Raw genomic sequence first — 25,253 nt, 5'->3', positions numbered from 1 at the left:
TTGACAAGAAACAACCTAGTAGGCCAATGGAACAGAATGGTATTAGCCATAATCCACTTTTACTTCTTATGCACTCCTTCACTACAGTTCACTTGTTTTGGAGATAGAAGGCCTGTTTGACAGAACAAATGTGGTCCTTACCACTGCAACACGATGCCTCCACTGATTTTTCTTCTTCCTGCTTCATTTTTGTTCTCCTGGAATTTTCCAAATGACCTCTGACCTGAGCAATTAATCGGGAAAACTCCCCGTTGTGCTGTTTCCCTGAGAAAGACGGTGATGGAGATTAGCGAGGTAAATATGGGTGTCTGTTTGATCCATTTCAACAAGAATAAAAAAATGAAGAGGTTTTACATAATGCCAGAACAGAACTACTGGATACTGCTCTAAAGGTTCTAAACATAAGTTAACAATAATCGAGCACATAAAAAAACGCACAAATCAGTGGGAAAATAAAGTCCACGTGTGTTATGGTCCAAAGATCATACAGATAAAGCAACTTGAGTTGAAGGTTGAAAATGGTAACAGATCTTGACTGGCAATCATGATGTAAGTGATCTTGTACATGTGACCGAGTAATGCTCTGCATATGGAATTACTGGCAAAGTGTGAGAAAAAGCAAAAGTTGAAACTGATAAAATGATCTAAACTATGATCATATTCACAAGAACTGAAGCTAAGTTAGATTACTTAAAAAGTATCCATGCATGTCCGGGCAATTAGTCGAAAATGCCTTCCATGGAATATGGCTGTAAAGGTTATGAACTTGAATATGAAAATGCAAATAAAAACAAAAATGAAATTCCGAGGTTCATTTACATTTTTAGATGTGGTGCAATTCTTGCAATACTATACATGACATAATGCAGGATACACTAGAAAGCAGTACCTCTGATCTGATTTGTTAAATAAGACAACGAATGTCAGAAGAAGAATGAAATGCACTACTGCAGTGTTGTTTTCCACAACGGTCGTCATTAAACAAATATTAAAATATAATGAAAACCATAATATGAGGTTATTTGTTATCACAAGTTTTTCCATATTGTCTTCGGTTATTACTCAGAGTTACTGCTTATCAGTGCATCTCAGCTTTCTCCTCATCAAGCCAAAATGTCATGAAAGGAGCTGTCATATACAGAAGGATATTCTGCCTGGCTAAAGCTGGAAATTTTTTAGAGTTGTGCGCAAATGTCACATTGCCTACACTGAGGAAAGGCCACATCTCAGCTCCTGATGTACATGGCTTCCCACTTTTCCTGTGCAAAGCTTAGGCATTGCCTTATTACAAGTTTTTATTAATCATACAGGAATTGTTAGACTGTAATATACTGAGATTGCTTTTAATATTGACAAAGTGAAGTTTCAGCTCTTAACTGAGCTGAGATGTTGAATTCTTGACTCTGACTGGTCAGGTGGTGTGCATTCATATTCTCTAACAGCACGGATAACAGCTCTAGCTGAAATGCACTGTTCACACCATGGCGTATATTATGTGCTGGTTTATAAATGTTATCGCATTTTTAGTAACAACTCACTCAAAGGCACATGTATAGAGCACACATTAAAAAAAAAATAAAAAAATTGTCTTGTTATGTAAAACAATGTTGTAAAACATCAGGCGGTTTGTACATTTTCCACCACAGGACAGTTTTAAAGCTAAAAGAGTTTGTGCTTTTGGCTTCCTCGGTAGCATGACAAACCACGTTCCTCTTATTTCCTAGACATGCCATACGATTAACAATAAGTGGTTAAAAAGCAAGGAGTGACATTTATTAATAAGTTAGAAATTGCACTTGTGAGCAAACTGCAGTGGTGTAAAAGCAATAAAACCTTTTGGAAGTGTTGTTCCAGGAAAACTATCCAGTTTTGATCCAGAGATTCTTGCACTTCAACTCACACCACATTATAGTGCTTACTTTCCTATAACTACTTGTGTGCTTGTGTTTTGTTCCTTACATTGAATATATCAGAGCCTTATTATGGTGCTGAGGATCTCGGTTCTATTCCTGGAGCTGAAAGAATGCTAACATTTGCAGCGCTTGGGATTTACACGTCTGCAATTAATAAAAGAACATTGCCTCTCGTCTCAGCTCTCATTTCAATCATGATACACTCTTCTAGTAGCTGATAGAGATTAATTACAATGCTTAACCAATTCAACAAAAGACCTATAAGCTTAAGCATGTGGGAAACAGTGATGTGAACACAAATAAACCTGTTTTTATAAGCACCGTATTTAAGTGTGAAAATCCTCACAGTGTCTTCCTGCGTGATTCTCTACGATTTCCTGGAAACTCCACGTCAGCACAAAATCTATTGGAAATGACTGTCAGTTTTCTGTAGTTTCTCTTTGTGTGTGTGACCTTCAGTTCAGCACATCTGCTCATTATGGTTGACGCCACTGATTCCAGTCTATTCTAAGACCCCAGATGCCACACGCACAGGGTAATCTAAAGCAGAACGCAAAAATTTGTATATACATTTGTTTCAATGACACTGTGCACAGAGATGCGAATAAACACGTTAATAACGGAATAAATGAAGAATCTTAGGGGATTCTTCAAGAAGTCAATGAAAGAATGAAAACACTCCCAAACACAAAGGTTTAAGGATCACCTATAGTGCAGTGTTTTGAACATATTTTCAGAAACTGGTGAATAATAATAATAATAATAAAAAAGCCCTCACACATGACCTGTACTCTTATGTGGGATGGGTTGCACTTTTAATACTGGAGTGTTTTTTTTGGGTGTCGGGGTGGGGGTGGGGGGCCGTCTCAGCCACAGCCACAGTTAGTGGTTTTTATGGAATCACAATAATGTACAAACAAAAACAAGTATGAATTTAGGCATGTGTGTAGACAAACCTTTAACCAGCAGTGAACATTCCCTGCTGACAGCTGCCGAGTTTAATCTCCTGAGTAACGAGCACAGACAGCACTTGTTACACAAGACACACATGCGAGAAAACCAAAGGGGGTTCAAGTTTTTGCCGACTTCTTCCATTTGAAGGCATGTCAAAAGGTTCAGCGGCTCTGATGCTGGGTCAGAGAAAGTATGCTTTAGTAAAAACCCAACATGCATTTCAGACAAAGAATTTAGTGGTGATTAAGGCCATATCCAGCCTAAGGGGGCAAATACTGAACACTGAGCCTTCAATCAGCACAAAACGAAAGCATTATACCTGCTCATGACCCATGAATACCTATTCAACCAAACACTTTAATGAACATGTTGTTCAGATTTCCAACTACACAGACACACACAAACACCACAAAGCAAACAGACAGATAAAATGCATAACAGAAATGTTTCGATAGAAACCCTTCCTTTTGACCATCAATATGAACTATGACTCACCAAAAGCTTTAGCAATGTCAGTGTTTGTGTTCACTCTCTTTTTATTCACTCTCGAACTCATGTTCCCATTCATCTGCTCTTTCACCAGGCCACTGAGTGACTCATCATGCCTTTCACTGATTATTCAAGAAGTTATCTTGGCAGGTCTGCTATTTATAGAGACCCCCTGATGCTATGCATCAATATTTCAACATCCTTCCTAACGTAATACTCCTCCTGCAAGCGCTATTACACATGGCGTATACCAACCGGCTTCGACTTTACTGCAATAAATAAAGAAATAATTAAACAAATCATGCATTGAAATGAGTGTGGATGTGATTTCAGTTCATTTATTTACTTCATTAGGGCAAGCTGCACAGAGAGTAGCCTTCAGCCTAAAAACACAAGCTGTGTTTTATATTTACCGCACTATGAAGGGTGGAGTTTGACATGAAGCTCATTTCAAGGTTCTGTACACACCCACATGTTATATAGTACACCGAGAAGGCCTGGGATTAATCCAGCCAGCCACACACATACTGTAGGCACTTAAAATATGTATAGGATATTATTTATTATTGCACTCTGTTGAAACTCTTGAGTGTGATGCATGTGCAATATATGACATACTAATATTGCATCCATTAGGATCGTGCAAGCCGCTCAGCATCGGAAAACACTGCATTAGGAGAATTTTTCAAGGTGGTGAGCAAGATAGCAGCAGGCAAAAAAAACATCTCATACATTTCTTACATAAGGTTCAGAGTGGAAATCTGTCCTGATGATAAATAACTAAACAGCATAATAGAAAACACTTCCAAGGGCACTTACACATGTATAGTGTTTAGACTGTTTGAATTGGACCCTGGACCATCGTTCTCAGCTGCAGGAAAACCAGACGTGGGGGAAAAAAAAGAATCTCGAAACATCCCAACTACAGGAACATGGTGTGTATTTGGGTCACAAAAGACAATCTGATGTGAGATGATAAAATGATTGTGACAACAGAGATGCAGAAGTTCTGTGTTCTGGAAATGCGTCCTGACGACTAAATAAAGAAAATAAATGGCATTATGTAGTTGGCATTAGTATGTCCGAATACTTCATGAAGCAGAGTCCAACTGGAGCTGGTAAATCTCTAGATGTTTCTATGAATATGACTAAAGTTCATTCCTTACTCTAACTTGTGTGTTATTTAACAGTGATCAGTTAACAGCGATCCCATATCCACTTCCCCACTCCTGTTTGATTTGCTCAGAATCCATCACAGAAGAATAAAATACATTGCCATGTAGTGCTGATGTCCTGTAACTTAAACGCCAACGTAATATAATCGAAAGGTCAAACGTTTCTGCTCTGCGCTGTGGTGTGTTTTCTTCAAATCGCACAACAGAGTTATAATTCGACTCTGTTTATTGTTTTATTTCTCAGTATGCTGAACTGAGAGATGACTGTGTGCTGCAGTGGCAGCCAGTGTGTATGATTGCCTTGCTCTGTGGCTTCTTTTGCTGATTTTCATCACTGCTTCCACGTACCTGCGTGTTCCTGATTCAGAAACGTCACTAGTCCACGCGAATTAATCTGCCTTGTAATAACAGTCTTACAGTAATAACAGACTGCGCTGCTGATGTGTGTAATGCAGCAGGTAAAACACGCTAATGAACAGCCAGGAACAGAGGTAGACGGGAATAAAATCTGTTGCTTCGTGCTCACTATAAGGATGGAACTTGAGTGAATAAGCCTATTGCTGAACACATATCACTAACTTTTCCCAGCTCTAGAACTATAAAAGGCGATAAAAACATGGCTGATGCATCTGTATGAGAATCACATCCCTAATACACCTTTATATCTAAGACCTTAGAGAAAGCTTCATTCAAGAGTCTGTGCATGTTTAAGTTAGGAATACGCCAGATGTGTCAGGCTCATTTCTGGAAAGATTCACGATACGCAATTAAAGCTTACTGTTTGCCTCGTATTGAGGAGCTTTTTTAACTATCAATGATAATTTAACAGCCAGGTCTGAAAGAAAGCTTGACTAGATGTTTCAAGGTTTATCTGATGAGGAAGGGAGGTGTTGGTAAGGGTACGGTAACTTACTGTAGTCAGAGTGCAACTGTTCGATTTCATCGGCTGTGTGTTTTTTAGTGATGATTAGGGCCTACAACGGAGGGGGAAGTAAGCATTAGCTTGTGTAGAACACAGAAGTAATAAAAGATTGGCACACATGGACACACTTTAATGTGAGAAGAAGCAAGACAATAAACATACAGGTTTACTTTTACTCTCCAGCAGATTCCTCATCTTCTCATTGTTTTCAACCTCTCTAGCAATGTCCTCACCTGTCGGAAAGAAAAAGGATATCACATGAACACAATGACTGATGCTGACACGTTACTGAGCACAGTGAGATTACGGTCATGTGAAAGTATTTGGCATCGCCTGACTAGAAACGACTGCAGATGTACAGATAGGCAGGTAAAGTTACTAAAATACTAAAACTCTGTGACAGGTTAAACATATATGCTCAGCAAAGGTATCCAACAACAAAAAAAGGAAACCTCTCAGGAAGTTTGGCTAGGCAGCATGACAAAGTTTTAATATTGTGATTAATTACGTCACACAACACTTTCCTCAGATTGTGTCTGCCGTATGAACTTTTAGTAAACGTTTATTTTATTTTATTTTAATTTATTTATTTACTTACTTACTTATTTTGAAAATTCTGGAAGATTATCTTCTGCAATCTGAATTGTTAAATTGTAAAAAGTTAAAAAGAAATTATTTTCAAAAATGTAACTTTAAAAAAAAAAAGTAATTTCTTAATATTTGCTCACACTAAACAAATGCATCAGGTTTGCTTTTAAATGCAACACTGCTGTTTTGCTGCTAGTTTGTTAGGAAACCTATAGAAATGTCTGGAAAATGTGTAAATAAATACCCAAAAATATTTCTGTCGTATCTGGCACCATTAACAGGACATGAGTATATGTACCATTAGATGGAATTAAAAAACTGGATTTTAAATCATTTTATCCGTCTTCACTGGGGTGGGGGGGGGGGATGCAATGAAGATAGTATGTTTCTTCAAGCCCAAAATTAACATCTCAAAATGGCCAAGAAACTTCATTTCATTACCTTGAGGATTTTTAGCTTAGTCAGTGGAATCGGTTTTTCACCTACAGCACAATCCGCAGCCTGACCCAGAGCTCACTATACTGAATGCACACAACAATACTTCAAATCTCCCAGTTGCTGATCATTTGTTTGCTATACTAGAGATGTTTGCACTACACGATGAAGTGTACACACACTAGATGAAACACACCTTGTCCCTTTCATTATATTCTTTACTGATACTTTACCATAAAAAATTAAAAACACTTTACACTATTAGAGCCACATTGTAGGCACAGAAAAAAAGATGAGTGAATTTGTGTAGTGTTCATTAGACTTAACAGAAGAGCTATAATCTGTCTTCAGCAAAATCTATCCTCATGTTAGCTAAATAAATAGACAGACAGACAGACAGACAGACAGACAGACAGGCAGGCAGGCAGGCAGACAGATAGTTCAGGATCCAAGAATACTACAAAGCTACAAGAAATCAAATTTAATCCATCTAAACCCTTGACCCTTAATCATTCTGTCAGCTTCTAGCACAATCTACCAGAGGAAAAAAAAAATCATCTATTCCGCTTAAAGAGAGATGGCAAGTCCAAACATCTTTGGCACAAGGGCACAACACGGCTAACGGTTTTCACTAGATTCACTGCAAACCACAAAGTGACTAACTTTTCACAACCTGAAAAAACACACAATGCTTGTGTACAAGCCTTTACTGACAGCATGCTCACTCAAGAACACATATTTAAATCGGTGCAAAGAACTGCTAGTAAACTTCCTGAGGAGCCTGAAGAGATCTGGATATGTGAAAATAGCCATATTTGAATAAATACAGAAAAAATAATTAAAAAGAAAATTATTTTGGCAAATAAAGAGACAAGAACAACAATGCAGGTGGTCACATTTTTTGGCAAAGTATTTGTGATCCCATTTACTAGGCTTACAAAAGTGAAGCAGTGTCTCTGATTGAATGCCAAAGACGTACTTGATCTGGGGTTGAGTGCATCACACTGTGCGTTGTAGATATGTATGAACTCCTGGTGCCGTCGAATGAGCTGCTCTCTGGAGCCTTGCGTGGACAGATGGCACTCTCTCAGCCTTCTCTTTAACTCCACCATTGTCATTAGAGCGTACACCAGCTTGGCCATCGGCCTGCGCTTCTGAGAACTGACAATGTACATAAAGTTCCAAAAGATTGTCAATTTCAAAAGACAGCAAGTGCAAGGATTTCAACAAAACTCTTAAGAATAACGATACAGTAACAGTTTCTACATGTTAACATAACATTTCACATCACACTAAACCAACATTGAAGTCTAAAGCAAGCTTTCTGAATAAGACGCGACTTGACCGTACGCGTAAATGACCATAAGTCACTCATCAAAACGTGTTTAGGCAGAAGGCCCAAAAAAACACCAGGCATTAACATAGAAAAACCATGCATCATGTTTCCATTCATCTGCTATCAATCTCTCGAGCTGTGTGCATGTGGAGTGGTGGGATGTGCTTAAGGCCATCAGAATGCTGAAGCACAACCACATTCATCAGTACTTCCATAAAATTCTGCCACAAAGCCCATCAGGCCAACCTCAGCTGCCAGGGTGGAGGATCATTGGGCTGTGTAGAAACACGTTAACATAAACAGAATCTTGGAGTTGTAACAATCATCTTTTATGATTCGGAGGGCAAAATTTCTGCGTAAGGCAAAGAAATAAATAAACGTTTCAAAGTTGGAAATTGGCCACAATGCTGATGGTAGAAGAAATTCATGGAAAAGATAAAGATGCGCCATCTACAAATGTTGCCGTGTTCACTGAAGACAGAAGCACATTGAGTTGAAAAATAGATTTGATTCATAAATCAATCTGTTTTCATAATCAACGGTCTTGAACAAAAAGACAATGCGCTGTCCTTCCTTTTTATAGAGTAATCACGCTCTTTATGATCTGAGCACGGTTGCATGACATCTCTCTCATCGAGGCAGAGTTACAATCACCATCACATGAGAACGCTTTTGTGTGCTAGTGTTGAAAATCTCCATGAAGAAGATGTCCACTGTTTATGTTGCTCATTACAGCACTGAATAATCAGTGGATGGCAAAGCAGCTGTGTGCTTATCACATCTTCAGACATACAAATGAGCAGCGGTACTTTTTTACATCACCTGGCCAGATGTTAGAGAGATTGTGGAAAAAGCACCTTCTAATTCAGGGCAGTCTGATCTTATCTGCAAAGGGCCGGTGTACGTGCAGGTTTGCATTCTAATCAAGCAGGAGCCACACAAATGTTGGCTTTCAGAAGACTGGGATGGATCTTCTGCTTGGATGGAACGAAACCTGACACACACCGGGCCTTTGCAGATAAGCCTGGACAACCCTTTTCTGACTGTGTTACTTCAAGACAACTGTGGACACTCACTTGGGCTCTACACATGCAGAACAGGACATGCCTAGCTGGTCAGACCTGAGGGGAAGATAATAATATATTTTGTAAATCACAAGTAAACTAGTCTTACACAACACTACAAAAAGCATTACGGAGGCCTAGTAGAAACTTTTAGGATGCTGCCACTGAACGGTTTGTGTCTTCTGCTACGAGCGTATTCACAACCACCAACCTTATTTTAAAATAGGTCATAGATTTTACAAACCAGGAATGGAATACGACTCCTGTATTTTACAAATCTGCTTCATGGGTGAGGCAGAAAGGAACTGACACATAAATCCATCAACACAGGAACTCTGCACTTTTACAGACCGCTCTGACTTCCACCGTACAGGAAGACTAAAAGGCATCAAACTCCTTTAGTGCAATAAAGTAAGTAAATGTCATTGCTGCTACAGCAGTCACGTGCAGATTTCTATACGTTCAGTTTACAGTAAGAAAATAACTTCATTTCCAAACCTTCTGAGGCTATCCTTCTTCTCCCCTCTGGTCAGACATGTATCCAGATGTTTATTAATGTGTTGCTGAGACACTTCCACACTACACACCGGACATTCCACTGTAACACAAAATGAAAGCAGGAACACAGTTTTAGTAATATACTTGTACAACTCGTTTTTGTATTACAACAGCTTATAAATCGTGCGAGTCTGTGTTTTGGTAGCAACCAGAAATAATTAGAAAATGGAATAGAAGACGCAGGAATCAACACTATTGTACTACCAAGACTCAAAGACCAACTCATAAGCAAAAACGTTTAACAGCTGAGCGGACGCAAAGATGCAGGACAAATGATAAGAGGAGTGGAAAATGAGAATTAATGAAGCGAAATGAGTCAGCGTGCACAATTCACACATTCAAGGAACAGGTGGAACAGATACCTCAGAAATCAGACACCAGATGGAGTGTAAAATTTGTGCCTGGGCCCAATAAGCTGCTTAATGACCTGTGTTTTAGTCTAATATGTGTCACTTCTGATTTCCATCATTTTGTTGAGGTACATGTGAGTTGTTAAATTTACATGAGATTGTCTGAAGATGATGGTGTCTACCCAGAGCAATCATTTCATTCAATAAAAGTCTCTGAGCGGCTGTAACGGAGGTGAAGTGGCCGCTGCTCGCTTGGCGTCCTCTGGCTATGAAAAGCACTTTCCAGAATGTAAATGAAGAAGTAAACTTCTTTCAAAAGGTGGCATCAGGTAAAGACATCATTCAAATTCAAAACTCAGCACTATGCTAGCATTTAAGGCCACGGAGAAATGTTCCCTTTCTAGAGCTTAGCATCGCGGCACAGGGTAATTAAATGGAGAAGCGTACATTTGCATAATGAGCTGCTAGAGCTGCATGTGGCCAACAAAAAGAAAGGGATTGCAGAGGTTTCTGAAGGACAACAACAGTATAGATTCTTTCATAAAAATTACACAAAACACCTAGCAATATTCCAGGGTGGTGCCAAAACCTTTAAAAGAGTAATAAGCAGTTTTAGAAGTCACAGAAGGGTTTGCATTTGAAGTATAAATAGACATTCTGTACCACATTATTTACGTCGTCTCTGCCAAGGAGACGTGTTACTCTATTACAGTTTTGTAGCAACGTATGGTGCTGACAGTACTACAAAATAGAAATCAAATGCAGAGAAAACAGTCTATAAACAAGTCAACAATGTGGCAGCAGACGTGGTGTTCTGAAATAATTAAGGAGATGTTTCTCTTAACAGAGCAGTCTGTGTGGCTCAGTGCCATCATTCTTCTATTCGCTTATCAAATGAATACACACATGCTCTGTCCTGTCAGCTTGCGTCAGAAAATGAGACACAACCTACATCAGTAAATGGAAATGTGGTAGCTTAGTGTTTAAGGTGTTAGACTACTGATCAGAAGGTCCCAGGTCCACCAAACTGCCACTGCTGAGTCCCTGAGCAAAGCCCTTAACCCTCAATTGTTCAGTTGTATAAAATGAGATTAAAGGTGGGGTCTCCGTTGTTTGAGAAATGCTTCAAAAAACTGCGTTGGGCCGCCAAACAAAACCAAAACAAAACGTGTAGCCAATGACCAGAAAGGGCGGGTCTTGTCAATATGGGCAGAGATGTTCAGTGTGCATGTGTGACATTAGCAGAAAGCGGTTTTAGCATTGACATGGAGGATAAAAACAAAGAAAGAAAGCGAAGAAAGGCTTACGATAAGGCAAGAAGTAGGACCCGTGTTAATATAGGATCAGCTTTCCAGCGCTGGAGAGAACTGAACGTCTTCTACGTGAAACGGAGCTAAACCTTTCACGGTACAACACACAGTACTACAAAAACACATTTGTATTACCATAGTATTACTCATTGAGTTCATTTATTGATAAAAAATATACCCTTGGTCAGCTGCCCCATCAGGTTCTGCCATAATACTTGTCTGGGTTATACTTGGGTTATACTTGTCTGGTGTATGTGTGGGTGGAGCTATCAAAACAGGGGTGGTACCCATTTGGGTTAGGGGCGTGTTTGTTTTGGTGATTTCAAATGTCAACATTGGCTTTCAAACCATAGAGACCCCACCTTTAAATGCAAGCTGCTGAGGATAAGGGCTTCTGCCAAATGCTGGAAATGTAAATGTACTCTTCTGTATGATACCTGTGACAACAGGGATTTTTATGCCACATTGATGAAGACTTGCTTTGGTTACACTAACGGTGGCAGCTCCAGATGAAGCACCACGCCGGCTATGTGCTCACTGCGCATCCACATGATAACTGCTTGGTGAAAGATGCCATGAATATGGGAATATGTTGGCTATTCTGAACTAGCATATGTGCAGCGCCTCCACTCATAAATTGCTGGACGCTGTCGAAGGAACTGTCTTTTATATCTGAGAGAGGAATAGAATCTGTCTGCTTAGTATATACACTACATAACCAAAGTGTGTGTGGGAATTACATCCTCAACTGAGGATGATGACAGGTCCAACCGCTAAATGTAAAACGCAGTGGCACTAAAACAATACAAATGATTAAAACGATACAGTGAAAGAGAATATTTCCGTTACATTTCACATGAAATTCTCTTTGTAATAGATCACATTAAACACATGTTGTTGAAGTGCTGGTGTTCTCACAGTGTTAAAAACACCATATTTTAAAAGTGGCTTAATATCATTTTCCTCATCACGCTGCATTTCATTCTAGTTTCATTCTGACTACATTTTATTTAAGTGGAATAGGTCATGCAAACCATTATGCGTATTCACGTGCATTACCTTTGGGCACAGGTTTAATATCCTGCGATGTGGAGGGGAAAGCGTGCACACTCCACTTCTTTTCTTTCACTGCTGTTGTCACGGTCACTGCACTCTCTGGCAGGAAAGCTTCCTGCACACACACTTCCATGGGCTCTGATTTCACTGGGAGCAAACCATTCGAGCATGGCTGTGTTCCTGTGGAAGAGCTGACTGGGCCTCGTTTCTGGAAAAAGTGAGTGAGAGTAGCGCCCTCTTTCTTTAGGGCTTTCTGCCTAGCTGCTTTTCCTCCGACGGCCATCGTGGGGGTCTTGGGGGAGATCGGCGGTGATTCGAAATTTGTCTGACACAGCTGTTGCCTGGAAACACAACAGAGAGGTACACAGCATGTTAGTGATTCGGGGAAAATCAAACACAATCACGACGACACCTCACATGTGGAGAAAACAATGAAAGGAAACCCTGCACACAAAGTACCTCTATGTATTTATAAACTTGCTGTGTTGTCGAATGGGTACATGATTGTAAAGAACTGACACTAATGAGCACAAAAGCACTAAGCGACGGTACTCTTTACGTGCAGAAAGCAAAGGCAGACAAACTATTTGTGAAAGCATTTTAGTCGTATAAAAGTAGATACACTGAGTGGTGCAGTGCTCTGCTTTCCCCGAATCACTCTCTTATAATCGCTCATTCCTAAGCACCTGCAAAAAGAAAGAAAGCAAGCATCTGCATTCCTACGTGGACAGAAGAGCACATCGTGGATTGTGTTAGTGTTGTTCTGGAGGATACTGAATTTAAGTACTTAAGTTCATTTTGATTGACAATATTGCAGTGTACTTTTCTGACAATTATTTTACAAAACAAGCACAAGATGGCCAAGAACAGGTAACCCTAATCACAGATATGGGCTAGACTAGCAAATCAAACTCTGATATAGTCTACATATGGTAGGACGATAGAACGATATGCACTGATCGACGTTATTTTGTCCATATTTTATTACATAGACACAAAAGCCCCATTCTGACAGCCTCCTGTCACTTTACATCACTAAGATGTAAAACGTGTGATTGAGCAAAGATCCTGACACCACCATATTAGGATATGAGACTCTTTTTGCTTTTTTCCCCAGCTTCACCAGACTGCGAAAAGGATGAAAACCAAAAGCAATCATAAGAATTTGAGATTTTGCTCCATCTGCACAGCACGGATTATAACTGACACATGATGACTATCATTAAAGTGAACATTATAACAGTGTGGCTCACCACCAGAAGCCGTGTGAGCAGCTTCCCACCAGAACAGCTTCATTCACTGAGCAAATGTTGTGTACTTAGTTAGTTAGTTGTGTAGTATTTTCCTTTTAGAAACTAGCTCAGCTTTGGAAATCCATGACCTTGATTTTTACCTTCTCGTGCATGGAAGCTTAAAAAAAAGTCGTCATCTCTGTCCTTAATTAGTGAACAAAAGGGCCTAGAATTAAAGCCTGACAATCTTATGTTATGCAGTAAATTATGGCAATCGAATGAAAAAGAAGGTGGGAACTAATACTATCACTACAGGCTGTATTGTGTGTCTAATAAATCTCTTAATACTGACATGCACACACGAGTACATTTGATTCTACTGTTTCCAAACAATCCTAGTGTCATTTCTTGATGTCCCAGGTTACATGTATAAAGTGTACTTTATTTTGGTGACATTTCATCAGCAGTGTTTGTCGTGCTTGCATACATAATTTACTTTGGCTGCTTAGTAATTAATAATGTAAGGGTTTTTTAATTAAAGCTTTACAATTTTTAATCGCAGGCATGTTTTTGTTTTTTTTGACTCCATAACATAATTAAAATGAACAGATTTATTCAGTCGGTTCAGAATCGATCCTATTCTAGAGCTTCTGGGGAAAAATAAATAAAAATCAGCAATAGTCTCTAGAGTATAGAAACCTTTAGCTAGCATAGGAAACCTCAGTTCTAAAATGAACGGCTGATGCAGCTTTAACCTTCTGCCTTTGTTATACGCTGCGGATGCAAATAATAACCTTAGTACAATGCTAATATTCATTTAATTATTAGCATCAAGTATTCAAGCAAAAACGATACTATACTCCGGAGATGGCTGATTTGTTTCTGCCAAGATAGGCATAAATCATGAAAAATTGTAATGCCAGGCAAGGCACATGATTTAAAACAACAGAGCAGAAAGAGTTAGTGAACACGTGTGAAATTAACTACTGGACATCTTTAAATGCATGTTTTAGCAAAGTTCGAAGGCACAAGTGCCATGGAAGTGTTTAGACTGGCTAAGTGAGACCTCGCACCTTATATCACCAGATATTAACGCAATGGAGTTTTTTTCCCCTCGTCAAAACAATCAACTGAACCAGAACAAGCCCGGACAAGCATGACAAAAGAAGAAACCAACTATTCGGTGACGTCCCAAAAATATCTACTGTGGCAGTTACTGCAAGAAATATCTGGATCCACCAAATAAATTTCAATTTACTTTTATGTTCCTCGAGACTTGCACTGTGTGCTATTTAACAACATCTACATGTAAGTAACAAAGCTGAATACTAAACGTTTGCCTCATATCCATCTTAAACCTAAAAGTCTTTGGTCAACAGCACAGATAAATGAATTGGCCTTGCTGTTCCAGTGGTGTCTGAGGGACTGGTCACAGTGAGTACATATTAACCCTACAATTACCTGCAAACAGTCATTAATAAACTAAGTAAACCGTTAAGCCAAAAACAGCTTTTCACTTTGTTCACACTGCTGTGTGGGAGCTCATTGAACAGCCACAAGCTGTGGGAGAAAGAGGAGAGAGCAGACGGGTCAAGAGCAGTGGCACATCAGAGAAAAAGTCAATACTTAGGCCAGGCACCTAATTGCAGCTCCTGTGTCCCTTCGGGCCTGATTCAGCTCACTAATGGGCAGAAATGTAAATAGGCAACACCTACAGGCATGAATGAATGTTTGCACATCCACTGCATGACAGGGTACTATTTGGATTTGGGTTTTTAGTTTAAGACTATAAAGACTATATCTTATTTGTTTATATAGTAAAATGAATGCAATAACCGGCAGCTTTGCCAATAAGTGGACTTGCACCTAACATTTCTTCCCCTAGGGCCACAATGAGAATAAATAATGCAGAGATCTCTAAACTTCCTATATGCCTCTGGAGAAATAAATGCATTTTATATCCCTTATATAACAAAATACAAAATATAAATATATTTTAAATTGTGTGAAAAGCTGGAAAAGTTCTGGATGAGTCTAGATGTGAAAGTAAAGAAAGATAAAATCTTATCCTAAGTGTCAAGCTCTGTGAACCAAGTGAATATAAATCTGACTGTATTTCTCAATCCAGCCTGAGCCACTTGACATTATCAGAGGAATTTGGGGAAATATTTTTTAAAAATCCTAAGAGGAATGTCAGTCTGTCAGTATGAAATGTTAACCTGGCCACAAAATAGGTTTGGGGGATATTTATTTTCCATTCTGCTTGCAATTTACGCCTTTACGAAAAGAAATCCAGATTTACATTTGAATCATCCAGAAGCTACTAAAACTCAAGGACACAAAAATGACATAATCCTGTTTTTTTTTTTGTTTGTTTTGTTACACTGATGAGAACACCATAGGTTTAAGGAAAAAAAAATCAGATCATTTTTTCACAACGTCAGTAAAATAAATTAGTAAAAATAAATTACTGAATCTACTCCACCTTAATTAGATTTTATTGTCCAAAGCAATCTGTATGAGATTATGACTGGAGCTTTTGACAAGGTGCTAGACACCGAGGACTGCTAGACACCGAGGACTGCTAGACACCGAGGACTGCAAGACGCCGAGGACTGCAAGACGCCGAGGACTGCAAGACGCCGAGGACTGCAAGACGCCGAGGACTGCCTTTTCCACAGATTTACTAGAGACTGCATGTGTTCCTGCCATATGCAATAACAGTATTTGCACAGAATATTAAATTCATCTATTCAGTATCTGTTATTTGTATAACCAAAGACTCTCCACATTATAACGCAGATCTGTTTGTGAGAAAGTTTGTAGTGGATGGAGGAAGAACTGGGTTTTCTACAGTGGCTCTTTTCCTCAATCGATAATGTTGTCAATGGCTGCCTGAATACTTAGCACTTTAGCAAGCTAATAATAAATGCAAAACTGATGATAAAAGAAAAAGAGAAAATGTGCATGTGTAGTAATGTAATAATACAGTTCTTATTATATACTGCTCTTTACATAACCTTAACCTTAAATTTTTACTTTTATGGGACTCGGTACACACTTATCCAGAGCAACTTACATTTTATCTCTCTCTTTTTTTTTTTAAATATACAACTGAGCAATTGCTCAGGGGCCCAGTAGTGGTAGCTTGGTGGGCCTGGGATTTAAGCTCCAACACCTTGAACACTAGCCTACCATATCCCTTGCACACTCAACAAGTAATCTAAAACTAAAAAAATAAAAGTTTAGAAAGAACTGCTTGAAAGTTGTTGAGGCGAAAAAGCCCTGAGAGCTGAATCCTAATGCTGTGGCAGGAGCTGAGGAGACCTGATCATGCAAGAGAGCCTTTAAGACTCATAGAGCTGGTAGAGATTTTGTAAAGAAAAAGCTATTCAAGAAAGCGGTCAGACTGAGAACTGGTTATAACGAGCATCTGTGCCAATTTATTACAGCTACAGCTAAAACCACAAGCTGAATGACTGAAAAGGATTAGCTTATTTACCTTGGCTAAATAACATTTGGTAAATAATTGTTTAAAAGATCACCAAATAATCGCCTGCTAAACTGAATGTGTCACGATAGCACAGATTAAGTACGACAAAAGATGATAATTCTGTGTAACCCACACGAGCTGGCGTGAGATAGCTGTAATCATTTCCACTTGTAAAGTGACTGATAGCGCTATAGCTCCGGGTTGCAACAACCAACACGTGTTATAGATTATACAGTGGCATTACCATTTTATACTGCTTAAATAGATCTCATAGAAGATTTCAAACAACAGTAATTTATACCCGTGTGAGCTACAGTGAGAAGTAGAAGGCGGCTGTGGAAATCGACCATTTTATCCGACTTGGGAATTATTGAATCCTTCTGCGTCTATTTAATAACGAAGTTTGATCCTTGTTGATTAGTGACATCAGAGGAGAATGATCAGACCGGCTGGAGAAGACAGGAAGCCTACTTCAAATAACCGCTTTTTACAAGCGTGGTGCGCAGAAAAACATTGCATCAACAGGCTAAATATTGGACTATTGCAGGCACAGGCTGTCTAAAATAAGCCTGGAAATTCATTCTGCTGTCTGAAACATTAACTGAAGCTCTCGACCTGTATCTGCAGGATTCTGTTCCCTGCGGTGCTGCAATATGACTGGCTGACTAGAAAACGTTGTGAAAGCACAGGTGAATAGAGACTCCATATAAAGTGGTTGGTAAGTGAATATACAAGTTCAACCTTCATAACATTTCACAGTATCAGCTAAATCAAGTGTCTGAATACACACACACCCACCCACACACACACAGATCAAAAGAGGATTATACATATTGCTTGTAAGGGATTATAAATATTGCTTGATGAACTTTGCCTTTCTCTTCGAAAGGCGACAACAGGAAATTAAGCGACTGAGAGCAACACCGATATCTAAGGTACTTCTCTCCCCAGCCTGATGGCCATCTCTTATACCGGCATGCAGTAAATTATCCCTTCACACACCAGACAGCGTTGGGAAGACTTATGTTTGCTAGTGTTCCAGACTCAAAGCACAATGTTTGCAGAAGTCAGTGTTTCATTAGAAACCCGATTTATATGAAGAACAGATATTGATTCCTCATCAGTCACTGTTGCCTCATGTTCTCCATCACCTCAACAGATTTCTCTTCATCAGTCTAACAGAGGTGATGTCTGAGATCACCATATTTTTGCAGGTCTTGAAAAATAAGGTGTATAAAGTGATACAAAAACACGTTTGCTTGTAGCACTCATGAGTCTTCACACTTGTTTTTGATGGAAACTTTGGCCCTGATCCGATCAGAAGTGGCCAGCGAAGCAGATAACGGACGACTTTGTGTCTCTAGACTGTGTCTCTACTGACCACATATGACTGTGTTTCATCAGTAGCAGGTTGCCAAATCTGCCACAAGCAACTGGATGTCATTTCAAAAGCATCAACAACAATACTTGCTATCACCAAAACTCAAAGGAAGTGTTAAACAGTGCTTTCTAAATAAACCATCAAAACCTGTAGCGATACTGACATCTGAATGTTTGGTGGCCAGGTCTGTGCTAATCACACTCCATGTGCTTTTAATAATCACACAAAACCACATAAACGAAAAGAGAGGATAGTAACAAACAAAATAAAACGTGAGTGGTGAGTAGACACAGAGTAGGAGAGCAATCACACACTGTCAGTGTTTCAGGATTTGAAGAAAAACAAGAAAGACCCTCAGAAACCCTGCAGTTTTATTTCATTTAATATGATAAAAACAAAAACCACAATCACTGTATTCTAACTACACAATTTTCGTACGTAGCATTCCCAGCAGACAGGACATTTAAATGTAAATATATGCATGGAGATGTATTTGCATACTTTTTGGTCGTTCAGTGAGTTCACAGGCGTCAGTGTAATTATACTGGTATTCTGTTTCCTTTAGCAATGCTATCCAGTGGCCGAGGTATCCAACCCCTGTACATTATTTTAAAGCCTAACATCAAGACTTTCATTCCATAACTTGTTATAATATCCTAATATGCAATAGCCTACAGTATTTTGTAATGAAATAGTGTTTTAAAAGAATAACACAAATAGACTACAGTATAAACCTCCTGGTGCTGTGAGCTCCAGAGCTATATTCAATTCAACTCAAATTTATTTGTATAGCGCTGTTTACAATTGTCTCAAAGTGCTTTACAGAAGATAAACATAGAACAAAAGGTTATTATAAAGAATAATATAAAGATTAATATGATACAAACATTCAAGATTAATATGAGATATATTTAAATGTGTTTGTATTTATCCCCAATGAGCAAGTCTGAGGTGACTGAGGTGACTGTGGGGAGGAAAAACTCCCGTAGATGGTAAAGGAAGAAACCTTGTGAGGAACCAGACTCAAAGGGGAACCTCATCCTCATACGGGTGACACTGGGGGTGTGATTATAATTATACAGTCTGACAAATGTTGTATTGATGAGGAGATTGTTGTCCTCTATATGTTAAGTTTCCATTCTTTTTTTTAAATTGTCTGTATTTAAGGTTTTTTCTTGTGTGTGCATGTTTTGTATCTTGTTGCTGACTAAGCTGTTGTAAAAAGAATTTGTCTGTCTGTCGTTCATTCGTAAAGCACATACTTATGGCTTCAGTGTACATGTCTAAATAGCACATATAGATTTGAGATATATAAAATACACAAGGCACCTAAGCAACAATTGGCTAGTTAAGTAGTGATAGACCACATTTCAAAGATTAGGCAAAGAATCCCCCAAACTCCACAATCAGACATATTCCTATTAACTAATCCACATCTCTAAACTACAGCCCCCTGCTCTGGGCTTACGTACACGGTTTGTTCTAAAGACGACCCAACCACAGCCTGAGAACATTCTGTTCAAGTCTAAAGTGAGCCACACGCCCTAGTATTAAATCTGACATAATGCCTGGACCTGACCACAAGCTCACAGACCAGTACAAAAAAAAAAAACTTGTGCTGGATTCGGAGATTCTGCATAGATTTACCTGGAAAAGCAAGTAAATCCATTATGCTTCACATAAAAATAATAAAAGAAAGCTTAGGTTAGAAAACAGGGGTGAGGACACCCATGTGGATGTGAGGTGAATGCACACTGACAGTAAACAAAGCTCAGGATCAAACTGTGGATCATGGAGCCATGGGGCAGCAATGTACCCACACCACCAAAAATGGTTTTATTGCACTAGATGACGTGAAACACCAGACTCACGAGCCAAATCAGGCCCTCAAACTTGTTTTTAAGAAGGCTGGCTTCACCGCAGACTGACACACGAGTTAAAATCAGTGGCTGTGTGATGCAAGTCACACTCGTGTCTAAAAGCTATTCGGAAGCATGTCGTGTGTGAAAATGCTATAATATGGTCATATTGTACCATTAAACAGTTTTACAAATAAATAGCATGTAATAAGGGGAAATGACACTATGTTATAACTCCTGCTCTGCTTTTCTTTTGCACTAAACTCTAGCAGGCTTTCACCTCTAGATCTCTGTGCTTCCACTCACACACGTAACTACTCAGACTTCTCATTCGTCCAGATTCCTCTACAAAATGAACACAGCGGATGTTTATCAGGAAGCATGTGTTTGAATAAAGATTAAAAGAGTCGCCTGAAGCTTAGCAGGAGTGAGTTTCATGTCATGAGACTGTGGTGACTTTCATTTATAGCACAATAGTAGAGTTTTACTTCTGGCCTTTGGATTTAGGCTTCAAAATGTTGTGAAGTTGAACCAAACTTTTATTGGTCACAGAGCGTTTTTGCTTAAAAGCCAAAAGCCAGAGGGGGAAAAAAAAGCCCACTTGTATTTTGGCGAGTGAAGTAGAAGATGCTCATTTCTGGTATATCCTATAAAAAAGAACCTCACCTATGTTTACCTAAGGGGCTTTTTACACCTGGTAACTTCATGCGTTTTCTGTGACCGGAGGATAGCTATCAGATTGTAAAAACACAATGTGTAAATGCCCTCCGAAACATTTTCGAGATGGATATAAATCCGATGGCTCAAACCACTTCAGGAGGTGGTCTGGGACGCATTTCAGATGAAACTGGACAGGTGTAAATGCATGTGGTTGTTCAAGCCACATACGTCAGCGCTATACTCCTCTCAAACGGAAGTATGGCACTCGCAGGTGACTCGCGATTAGTGCATTGCGCCAGAAACAAATATGTTTTCCCACCAGCGCAGGCTCCGATCTTTCACCCAGGTGTCTCGTTGGATCTTAAAATGCACTGCTACCGCCAGCGAAAATGCAGCAAACAGTAAATGCTGTTTTTTGTAGCAACCGCATACACCAAAGCGTGTTCCATTTCAATTACCCTGGAAATGAGGTAAAATATATTTGCATTTTGGGCGGGAGTAGAAAGATCGGATTGATATCCGATTCGCAAAGACGCATTTATGTGGCCTAATGTAAATGGAACAGTTTTAACAAATCAGATAACTATCGGATCAGAGAAAACACATGAAGTGACCAGGTGTAAAAAGGCCCTATGAAAAAGATATAAGCGTAATTAAGTGCCAAATAACTGTCTGATACAAGCACAAAAATTCCTTTTCTTAAACATTTCCCAATAACCACTGCCAAATCTCTCTCTCTTTTTAATTTTGCACTTCAGATATAACGCTAAGTTAAAAAAAAGCAAGCAAGTCTTTTGAAATAATAAGTTAAACATGTAGCTTTATTGCGACTAAAACTGTCTACTCTGTAATTATGTAGATCTCTAAAAAGACATGGAGCCTTTAGTGTCATTGATTTTTAGTGGTGGTTTTAATGGAGATCACCGGTGATTAATCTCCAGATAAACATGTGCAACATGGAGAACACATTTTTGCTGATACGAATAGATTCTGAAATCATGACCCTTATAAGAACCAGGTTTGTCTTCTCTGTGGCTGAACGGCAGCTTGTAACCTGTAATGAGAAGGCATAAATCTGTCTTTCCTACATATCACATCAAAGCATAAATGTTACCTCGCAGCTTGGAAGCTCTGAACAAGGTCATCCAGCAGTCTGTTGTTCCTCAGCTCTTGTTCTGTCAGTGGCTGAAATATAAAGTTGACATCCAGTTAATATTGTGACAATCATGTCGAAATATTCTAATTAGTCAGGGCACGGATTTGGCTCCAGCAATGTAGAGAAACAGATAGAAGACTTATATCCAATAGTATAAAAATAGAACAATAGAATAACCTATAAAATGATTCACAGCCAAAGTATAAGTGCTTAGAGATGTGTAATACCCACCGTGTTGCAAACAGGACACAGCAGCTTGTAGGAAAGAAATTTCCGTATACACAAGGAGCAAACTGTAAGAAAACAAACAAACAAAAAAGTCAAAAAGAATCTATTTTATACCTTCGTCACAACAACATTGACATTTTTCAGTCATTAACTACATTAATTAATTTATGAATTATCTTTGTAATATGCAAATTTGAGAGATTGTTTTGGTTTACAGCCATGTGGAAATTGACTGGCAAACATCAAGTAGAACAATGTGGGTTAAATCCTAATTTTTCTTCCACTCCATACTATTTGTTTAATGATTCATTTAAAGATAATACCCCAAAACAGCATACACATGTGACCAACAGCTGAGGTACATACTTACAGTTATGAGAACACTGCGTCATCATGGATATATTCAAGTAGTCAAAGCAAATAGGGCATCGCAGCAAAGTGTCGATATCCTGATGCAAAAAACAACAACAAAAAAGATAAATCAAGAGGTGTCAAGTAGTAAACAACAATGACTATCTGTTCTGAAAGGTTTCTGAAAGGTAAAGAACAAATAAAAGCAATAACAGACAGTGCAGTATGGTGTAATCCATGTTCAGTATCCCATACATACAATCTTTTCCACTTACAGAAAAACAATAAATCACACTTCTATATTAGCGTTATCATACATTGATTTATTCCAGTTTTCTGAACAGACTTTGATTTTCAGATTGATATACATACTCTAGATGACATTAAATCATAGGTGTGGAAGAATCAGAAGTGGTTATCAAACTGGGCACGTTTGATGTTTTCCAAATCAGAGTGCGACTGTTTAATTTAACTTTTTAAAAAAAATTTGGATTCTGCGTTTTTTTCTTTTCTTTCTTTTTTTTTTACTTCAGTTGCTAGTAATCAGCTACCGTGCCCATGATTCACAAAACGTATCCTGTCATCTCGAGAACAAGAACAGTGAGATTAGACATATAAGTATTTGACAAGCCTCTAATCCCTCTCTCTGTGTCGATCAGTAACAGTCAATGGGAAAAGGATTTCAGGCTTGTTATCATGTGGGTCTGTAAACAGACGACACTTTTCGACATGTGAAATGGATTCATTCTAAAAACAAAACAAACCAAAAGAACCCTCACCTACAGTACATAGAGCTAAGAAAAAGATACGGCCCTTAACTAAAGACAGTTAAACATGTCTGATAAAAGCACGAATTAATTCTTTTTATATTACATTAATAAACATTTTACAAAAACCTCTGGCAAATCTCTATAATCATGACTCACTTGATTCTTTCAAACCCCGGTGCATTTGGGTTCAATCCTACATCAACAAAAACACATTATTTTGATGCTATTATACATCTGTGGTCTTGTGAGTTTTGTGTAACTGCTTCTAAATGTTTTCTTCTCCTCGTATGTGAATAAGTCATCTCATCTCATCTCATCCCATCCCATCCCGGCTCATCTCATCCCATCTTATCCCCACAACGTTCCCCTGGTACTCACTGTACAAGTCTGTGATGTGGAAACAGACTTTCACTACTCTTTATATAAACATGCACGGTAATACTTGGTTTATTTATTGGCACCAAACACACCACAGAAGTATTATAGTCCATATCAAAGTATTTTAGTCACTTAGCCCTGTCCTATGTACCACAGACTGTTCAGACATAGGCCTTTTAAACCTTTTTAAACGTTTTGAACACAATCGTGTTTATTTAAGTGCATATAGGTGGTTAGGTGGAGTTTTATAAAACTGCCCTTAACACTAGTGCTCGTGCTAAACAGGGGTTTACCGTAAAAGCCACTGAACGGCGAAAACTGTGCACAGAATCTTATTGTCCTCCGTTACACACTTACTGTTCAGCTGTTCTCTTTTATAGACGTGAACATAACCGCATAGCAGTGTTTATAACAACAAGGGACACAGAGGTGTTGTTGATTTGAGCTGTTATTTACATTACATTAGACGCTAACACTGACTTCACACAGCAGCTAGCAGCTTAGCTTTCCTAGCTACCTTAAAGACTGAAGGGTTCAGCGAGAGAAATAGCGCGCTTTAAACTTACTTTCAGGCATGACAAGTTCGGTGGTAAATCCGCTTCGACTGACTGAGACATTTTACCCAACAACAGGCTAAGTGAGTTTATTAAAATACCCGCTAAGCTCAGCTAGCTGTTGCTGTTAAGAGTAAAGAAATTCCGCGCGCACTTTTTCACGTCATAGACTGACGTAATTTCCGCTAACTGATCCTTAAGTTATTCATAATGTTTAACGGGATGTGTTGATGAATATTCATAATCGAGTTTAAATCACTTCTCCCATCCAGTAATCTTATTTTTAAACATAGGTCAATAAAAACAACAAATACAATACACTGTTGTGTCTTAGAGGAGACTATTGAAACAAAAAGAGCTTTGTATCCTGTCCTTTTAGAGTTATAAACAGCATTCAAGTGCATTCATGTGTCCCACCCCCAGAGACATGTCATGTACAGAAGTTCCTTCATAGCAAGTAAATCTTAAAACTGCTCCGAAATGTCTCTCTACAGTAGACTGTTCAGACCACGTTTTCATTTATATCTATCAGAAAGGCTAAGTAATATTGTGTTATTTGCTATTCAGATGCATCCTCATGTGGATCTCAGCTCAAACATGTACAGCGTATCTTGAGGAACCCATCATCTCAGAGTGCATGAAGGCCACAGTGATCATTTGTGCACAGTAAAGAAATGTCCCCTACTCCGTGTGTATCTAGTTGGTTAAAGAAGTGTCAAGTTTGTTTAGATTTGGCAAAAATGTGGCATATTTTAAATGCAGTTTGCTGTGAAGTTAATCAGTCAAGCACTTCAACACAACAGCAACTCTGTAATTACTTAAAAATGACTGGTAAAAAAAAAACAGACATGCATTACAGAGAGCAAACTGCACAAGAAGTCTCACATTCAAGTACACAGCAAAACTGACATTTTTTTTTTTATTTTTATCTTCATTCTTCTATCTCTTAACTCTTCCTCTCGTCCTGTCTCATATGCAGGAATAATAGAGAAACATAGTGTCGTTTTACATTCTGTCCTGAACTCTGTAGTCTGTTGTTCG

At 38.8% G+C, this 25,253-nt stretch overlaps 1 protein-coding gene across 5 annotated transcripts in view; it reads right to left on the bottom strand.

Moving 5' to 3' along the window:
- Positions 1-24,392, bottom strand: part of rad18 (RAD18 E3 ubiquitin protein ligase) — a 51,188-nt gene extending 26,796 nt beyond the window's left edge. For 2 of the 5 annotated variants that reach the window (XM_027147250.2, XM_027147253.2), the window contains exons 1-11: positions 24,225-24,391; positions 22,530-22,608; positions 22,163-22,224; positions 21,890-21,960; positions 12,154-12,491; positions 9,375-9,474; positions 8,889-8,933; positions 7,456-7,637; positions 5,616-5,686; positions 5,445-5,505; positions 142-264 (exon numbers count right to left, since the gene is read on the bottom strand). In XM_027147250.2, coding sequence (XP_027003051.1) covers positions 142-264; positions 5,445-5,505; positions 5,616-5,686; positions 7,456-7,637; positions 8,889-8,933; positions 9,375-9,474; positions 12,154-12,491; positions 21,890-21,960; positions 22,163-22,224; positions 22,530-22,608; positions 24,225-24,275 — 1,183 coding nt within the window. In that variant the 5' untranslated portion in view covers positions 24,276-24,391. Of the gene's footprint in view, positions 1-141; positions 265-5,444; positions 5,506-5,615; positions 5,687-7,455; positions 7,638-8,888; positions 8,934-9,374; positions 9,475-12,153; positions 12,492-21,889; positions 21,961-22,162; positions 22,225-22,529; positions 22,609-24,015; positions 24,149-24,224 lie in introns of those variants that run through there. The other 3 variants (XM_027147249.2, XM_027147254.2, XM_027147251.2) reach the window with 3 other exon arrangements.
- Positions 24,393-25,253: the final 861 nt, after the last annotated feature.

Source organism: Tachysurus fulvidraco, chromosome 5, assembly GCF_022655615.1.
Source record: "Tachysurus fulvidraco isolate hzauxx_2018 chromosome 5, HZAU_PFXX_2.0, whole genome shotgun sequence".
Classification (NCBI taxonomy): Eukaryota; Metazoa; Chordata; class Actinopteri; order Siluriformes; family Bagridae; genus Tachysurus; species Tachysurus fulvidraco.
This window is presented reverse-complemented; position numbering and strand designations above follow the sequence as displayed.